Raw genomic sequence first — 7,247 nt, forward strand, 5'->3', positions numbered from 1 at the left:
TGGTTTAATATATATAGCTATTAGTTGACCTAACTGGTTTAATATATATAGCTATTAGCTGACCTAACTGGTTTAATATATATAGCTATTAGTTGACCTAACTGGTTTAATATATATAGCTATTAGTTGACCTAACTGGTTTAATATATCTGCTATTAGTTGACCTAACTGGTTTAATATATATAGCTATTAGTTGACCTAACTGGTTTAATATATATAGCTATTAGTTGACCTATCTTGTTTAATATACTGTATATAGCTATTAGTTGACCTAACTGGTTAAATCTACCTCCCCCACTAACGCTAAAGCCTAATTTATACCTGGCCCTAACATGCGTTCTTTGTTCTGATCTTGTCCATATTCTGATTGTGCCCACATTTTCAGACAGCGTCTACACATGGTATTAAAATGTTTTTCTTATCCGTCCACTGTGTCCGGACTCAGAATCAAAGGTGAATTAGCCTATACTACACGTTTTAAAGCTCCGGGTACAAAGTTAAAGGTCGGATCAAACAGTCAGATCGACACATGATTAAACAATCCACTTGCATATGAAATTCTGTCGAATTTAAGCAATTTGTTCTTTGTATTTACCAGACGTAGAAGCATAATCATGACTAAAATACATACTGTAACTATAAGAAGAAGGTGACACCAAATCAAAAGACTAGATGTTTTACTCAGCAAATAACGACATTTATATTCAACATCAGACCACAAACTATTTACACTTGTAGATACACTTCATAAAATATATATTATAAACTGGGTGGTTCGAGCCCTGAATCCTGATTGGCTGACAGCCATGGCATATCAGACAGTATACCATGGGTATGACAAAACATTTATTTTTACTGCTCTAATTACATTGGTAACCAGTTTATAATAGCAATAAGGAACCTCAGGGGTTTGTAATATATGGCCAATATACGACGGCTAAGGGCTGTGTCCAGGCACTCCGCGTTGCGTCGTGCTAAGAATAACCTTAAGCCATGGTATATTGGCCATATACCACACCCCCTTGACTTTTACTGCTTAATTATATTACATTTATTCAATAAATATGTTGTCCTATATGTATATCACAAATATGAAAGTCTAAAAATAAACTTTCCCAAAGACAGGAAGGGCAAAAACAGAGACATCACTAATGCTATTATAGAGATAATCTGGCATTTACGGAGTGATCAGACAAACAGATCAATATCCTTCGGGAACGAGCCAACTAGCTTTGGCAAATACAGCACAGGTCAGGAGGTCAGAGGTATAGAATAAATGAACAATTACCCTGCAATGATGCTTGTACTATGGGTGTTCTGATGCGCTAGTCACTTCCGTAACAAACCAGGGAACACAAGGTACCGTATAACAATGTACACTTCCACATCTCTTGAATATATCAAAGTAGGTCCAGCACACTATATTCAAAGCACCCCTGAGAGTTAGAGTAGAATTTAATATCTTGTTGTAAGGTTCATCGCATACGCACACAAAAACACACACACACACCCCGACCAGTCTCAGGACAGGTGGAAGAGTCCGTACCCTACAGGTGAGGTGTACACCCCCAGATGTGGTACTGTTGTTAACAGAGTGGTACGTCTGAAGGGGTACCCCTGTCCTCCGCACATCCCTGAGACCCCCCCACCCAGACCCTCCAGACTGAGACAGAGGGGGAACGGCAGCGAGGAGAACCCCGGGTGATAGAACCCCGGCTTGGATCCAACACCTGCGGCGGCCATCTTTAGTTTCTCTACGTCTGCCTCCTGTAGTCTCTTGGCTTTAGCCCGCCGGTTCTGGAACCAGATCTTGACCTGGGTCTCTGAGAGGGACAGGGAGGAGGAGAACTCAGCCCGCTCAGCGATGGACAGGTACTGTTTATGATGGAACTTCCTCTCCAGGGACAGGAGCTGGGAGGTGGTGAAGGGGGTCCGGGGCTTCCTGTTGGTCTTGTGTTTCCTCAAGGAGGGATTGACCTGGTCTAGAGGGAGGGAGGGAGGGAGGTAAAAGGGGAGGGGAAGAGGGAGGGAAGGAGGGAAAGAGGGAGGTAAAATGGGAGGGGATGAGGGAGGGAAGGAGGGAAAGAGGGAAAGAGGGAAAGAGGGAAAGAGGGAGGTAAAAGGGGAGGGGAAGAGGGAGGGAAGGAGGGAAGGAGGGAGAGAAAGAGGGAGAGGAAGAGGGAGAGGAAGAGGGAGGAAAGGAAAGAGAGAAAGAGGGAGAAAAGGAAGTAGGGAGGGAAAGAGGAAGGGAAAGAGGGAGGGAGAGAGGGATGTCTCAGTAAAGGCGTAATGAGTGTTTGTGGTATTTGTCAACACCCAATAGCCTAAACATGTCATTAATATACAAAAAGAGAACATGAATCAAAATACACTGAGTGTACAAACATTAAGAACACCTGCTCTTTCCATGACATAGACTGACCAGGTGAATCCAGGTGAAAGCTATGATCACTTATTGATGTCACTTGTTAAATCCACTTCAAATCAGTGTAGATGAAGGGGAGGAGACATGTTTAAAGAAGGATTTTTAAGCCTGGAGACAATTGGGACATGGATTGTGTATGTATGATATTCAGAGGGTGAATGGGCGAGACAAAAGATTTAAGTGTCTTTAAACAGGGTATGGTAGTAGGTGCCAGGTGCACTGGCTTGTGCCAAGAACTGCAATGCTGCTAGGTTTTTCATGCTCAACATTTTCCTGTGTGCTCAAGAATGGTCCACCACCCAAATGACATCCAGCCAACACAAAAGCATTGAAGTCAACATTGGCCAGCATCCCTGTGGAACGCTTTCAACACCTTGTAGAGTCCATGGCCTGACGAATTGTGGCTGTTCTGCTGGTAAAAGGGGGTGCCACTCAATATTAGGAATGTGTTCCTAATGTTTGGTATACTTAGTGTATATACACAAATACATGAATTAAGCCTTCTCCCCTGATGATATGCAGTGTATTGAATGATATTGATCTGTAGATGGAATGGTATAAAACTACTGCACACTAAGACTTCTCCAATTCCATTTAAAAGTTATCTTATTTCAACATAGGCTACAACTTTAAAATACATTAGAAAACATAAATAACGGATATTTCCCAACAGTTCAGCATGGGACAATAATATACCAGGCCGTAGGCTATTCGATAACTCTTCTACAGTATGAGGTTGAGCACTTACTGAGCGCTGGAGACAACCTGCACCGCGGTGACATCCATGACGCACAGTCCCCTGGTTCCGACGTCTCTGATTTAACTGGCGAAGAAGACGGGTCAAAATTGTGAATAAAGTATTCTGGACTAGAAGGCTGTCTGGACACGGATACAGAGTAATTCCCCAGGGGAGAGACTATCGTACCGCTGTCGCGTCTCCCTCCTTCGCTATGAGTCCTATCCAACATGATCGCTTCCACACTGAAAGGTAAAGGTGATAAAGGTGTTTTGCGCTCCTTAAACTGCCTCCGTGGAGGAGTGTCCTCATAGGTTGAAAATCCATCTTTCGAATCTACTGGAGAATCCATGCTTCAAGTAAACAACAATATGCGCATCTCAACTGTTGTCCGCGGAGTCAACAACAATTTCTCAACTTCTGAAGTCTGTGTCTCTAAACTCATGAGAACGCTTGTTTAAAGTACTGGGACTTTCAACCAATTAAAACCCTGAAAAAACTGTAGAGGCGGAAGGAGACTTGTGATTGGCCTGTGAGTTTGGGGGATTACCACTCCGCGTAAACACTAGGCCGGGTAAACACGAGGCTAATTTACCGTTAACTGCGTGAGAAGGGGGATGTGTAGGGAAAATATCTGGGAACTAGTTCATGCTTCATTCCCTAAATGAAAGCTATTCCTCCAAATATGTAGATTAGGCCTGCCTAACCCCATTTTCCCAGAATAAATTACATAATTTATATTTAAAAATTAATATAATAAAAAATATGCTACATTCAACAAATGAAGGACATGAATCAATGATGAAAAATAGCCCATTGCCTTAGAAGTGAAAATTAAAAAAAGACTCTTTCAGTGCAGTAAATAGACAGCAGGTTGGCTGACAACATCACAAAAATGATGCACAGCATCCATGGGGGGCTGAAAGCATGTGCTGTTATGATTCTGAACCGTCAGAAACAATGACAGAAAGCTGCCATAAGGAGGAGTCGAAGGTGACTCGTTTCAGCTTGTATGTACCAACGTAAGGACGGAGACAGATCCACAGACCACACCCCGATTTCAATCATGGGAGTGTTTTTGCCAGGGTCAGCCCTGTGCTATCTCACTTGCAGACTAGTCCAGTGCTGCTGATAGGGAGCTGATTGTAGTGATATATTAGAGGTTGAGCCCCTGTCCTACTACTGTACCTCCCTCTCTGCTATTAGCTTGATGTGTATAGGTCTATGTGTCATCACAACTTGTCTCTGGGCGTCGGTCGGTGGCAGGAAGATGAAAGCGGATCAGAGAAACAACTTAATTGTTGTGTTACCACTTCAACACAGTCAAAGGACACCGCTCTGGCTCCATGGAGCCCTGACAAGTCTCTCTAATGTTGAAACTCGCTATGACCTTAAACATCACTTTGGTAGTCAATCACAATGGTAATCAATAAGAATTATGTCAGTCAACCAGGGTCCCAAATGGCACCCTATTCCCTATGCAGTGCATTACTTTTGATCAGGGCCCGATAGCAGGTTAGTAAATGACTGTCGTTACATTGTTGTTATTAACACCTTGTAATTAGGAGTGTGGAATCCGTCTCCTTTAAGCAGGATTTTTAAGGGTAATGAAGGTAAATTACTACCTTCCTGAGGTGTGTGGCGCCCGCTCACATTAGCCTCAGTCTATCATCACTCAGTCTGAGCAGTGCTGTCAGGTTAGGGTGTGTGTATGTGTGTGTGTGTGTGTGTGTGTGTGTGACTGTATAAAGCTCAGATGTACCTGTAGGGCTGCGCGTATGAAGAAACAGTAGATATACCGGTACAGAATAATAATAGTAATAATAATAATAAATATAATCTTCCAAGACAAAGCATCTCTGTTCTGTAGAGATCATGGATGTTATTCAAACAAATGCATTATCCAGAAAATCTAGAAATGATGCGTGGCCGCGCTCACACACACAAACACAAGCACGCACGCACAGATTCATAAAGGCCTAATGACGCAGGGGGGGCGAGGGGCTGACACCACCACACTAATCCTCAACTGTTTACAGTGCACAGCCCAGACACACTGGAGGCACTTAAATAATGCCTGTGTGTGTGTGTGTGTGTGTGTGTGTGTGTGTGTGTGTGTGTGTGTGTGTGTGTGTGTGTGTGTGTGTGTGTGTGTGTGTGTGTGTGTGTGTGTGTGTGTGTGTGTGTGTGTGTTTACAGCAACACAAGCCCCAGCCTCATGGAAACACATGCAAATCAATTAAGGGTCTCTCTTTCATCCCTACGGTTTCCCACTGTGATCTGTGTTTGTGTACGTGTGTGTTTGTGTAGGTGTGTGTGTCATAGTTTAGCTGGGTCAGGAGGAATAAGAGGAAGCGTATTCACACTTCCAGGATAATTATAGTAGTTTAATGAGAAGAGGCAATTAGCTGGAAAGGCAGTGAAGGAGAGAGAAGAGCGTGAGGTTTATACCAGAGCACAAGAAAAGTTCACTGATGTTGACATCCTTAGATTCCACCCATTAGTCATCTCCTCTCCTCTCTTCCCTTCTTCTCTCCTCTTTCCTCTCCTCTCCTCTGATTCATATCCCTGGTTAAGGGGGCAGAGTGGCCACACCAAGCCCAGCAGGGGTCTGTCTGATTGGGGGTAGACACTGTCCCCTCCTCCCTGACTCTACAGATAGATAGACGGCCAGCCTTAAGGAAATGTGTTCACATCTCTCTGGTTGTCCACCTAAATGTCAGCGTGCCAGGAGTCCAGCGTGAGCTTTGAGCTCCAGACCACTACAACCCTCAGTCCCATTGATTAGATACCATACAATTAGCACTGCCACACACACACACACACACACACACACACACACACACACACACACACACATACACACCCACACACACACACAGAGCTCACTGTCAGTTCCGCCTTTCTGAGTTAAGCTGGTGTATCTTTAGCCATTAGGAAACTAAAACACATGGTTTCCTAGACGTAGAGACCAGGGGGAAGGAATGGCTATGGGGCGTAGACGTAGAGACCAGGGGGAAAGAATGGCTATGGGGCGTAGACGTAGAGACCAGGGGGAAGGAATGGCTATGGGGCGTAGACATAGAGACCAGGGGGAAAGAATGGCTATGGGGCGTAGACGTAGAGACCAGGGGGAAGGAATGGCTATGGGGCGTAGATGTAGAGACCAGGGGGAAGGAATGGCTATGGGGCGTAGATGTAGAGACCAGGGGGAAGGAATGGCTATGGGGCGTAGATGTAGAGACCAGGGGGAAGGAATGGCTATGGGGCGTAGATGTAGAGACCAGGGGGAAGGAATGGCTATGGGGCGTAGATGTAGAGACCAGGGGGAAGGAATGGCTATGGGGCGTAGACGTAGAGACCAGGGGGAAGGAATGGCTATGGGGCGTAGACGTAGAGACCAGGGGGAAGGAATGGCTATGGGGCGTAGACGTAGAGACCAGGGGGAAGGAATGGCTATGGGGCGTAGACGTAGAGACCAGGGGGAAGGAATGGCTATGGGGCGTAGATTAGCAGCTTTACTCTGTCTCCTCTTTAATAATGCAATTCTGTTTGAATAGTGTTTTTTCCTCAAAAATATTTGATCCTAATTGCTTCAGCATAGACCCTGGTCTAATCTACCCCAGAAGCTAGCCTGAGGTCACAAAAGGCAGTCTCTTATTCTAGAAACCAGGGGAAGGGTCTATATTGTTGTACAGAAAATTGACATTTTATTGAATGCTATTTTCTGTACAACAATACTTGCTTCACTAAAAACCCAGGTCTAATCCACTCCAGAAACTAGCCTGAGGTGTTAGTAGCTAGTGTAACGGATGTGAAATGGCTAGCTAGTTAGTGGTGGTGCGCGCTAATAGCCTTTCAATCGGTGACGTCACTTGCTCTGAGACCTTGAAGTAGTGGTTCCCCTTGCTCTGCAAGGGCCGTGGCTTTTGTGGAGCGATGGGTAACGATGCTTCGTGGGTGAATGTTGTTGATGTGTGCAGAGGGTCCCTGGTTCGCGCCCGGGTCGGGGCGAGGGGACGGACGTAAAGTTAAACTGTTACATTGATGCTGTTGACCCAGATCACTGGTTGCTGCGGAAAAGGA

The 7,247-nt window shown here is 44.9% G+C and overlaps 1 protein-coding gene across 1 annotated transcript; it reads right to left on the minus strand.

Annotated features, from left to right (window-relative positions):
• Positions 1 to 963: 963 nt before the first annotated feature.
• On the minus strand, positions 964 to 3,565 carry LOC120035126 (homeobox protein MSX-2-like). Its single transcript, XM_038981919.1, has 2 exons — positions 3,174 to 3,565; positions 964 to 1,982 (listed from the first exon to the last, which is right to left on the minus strand). Exons 1-2 carry the CDS (start codon positions 3,511 to 3,513, stop codon positions 1,522 to 1,524), a joined length of 801 nt encoding a protein of 266 aa, XP_038837847.1. The 5' UTR covers positions 3,514 to 3,565; the 3' UTR covers positions 964 to 1,521.
• Positions 3,566 to 7,247: the final 3,682 nt, after the last annotated feature.

Source organism: Salvelinus namaycush, chromosome 42, assembly GCF_016432855.1.
Source record: "Salvelinus namaycush isolate Seneca chromosome 42, SaNama_1.0, whole genome shotgun sequence".
Lineage (NCBI taxonomy): Eukaryota > Metazoa > Chordata > Actinopteri > Salmoniformes > Salmonidae > Salvelinus > Salvelinus namaycush.

What these genes read in the sequence shown, in the direction of transcription:
- LOC120035126 (XM_038981919.1), bottom strand. Translation starts at nt 3,513, where the DNA reads ATGGATTCTCCAGTAGATTCGAAAGATGGATTTTCAACCTATGAGGAC. An exon ending in CAGGTTGTCTCCAGCGCTCA is followed by an intron (nt 1,983 to 3,173) that starts GTAAGTGCTCAA and finishes CCCTCCCTCTAG; the next exon opens with ACCAGGTCAATCCCTCCTTG.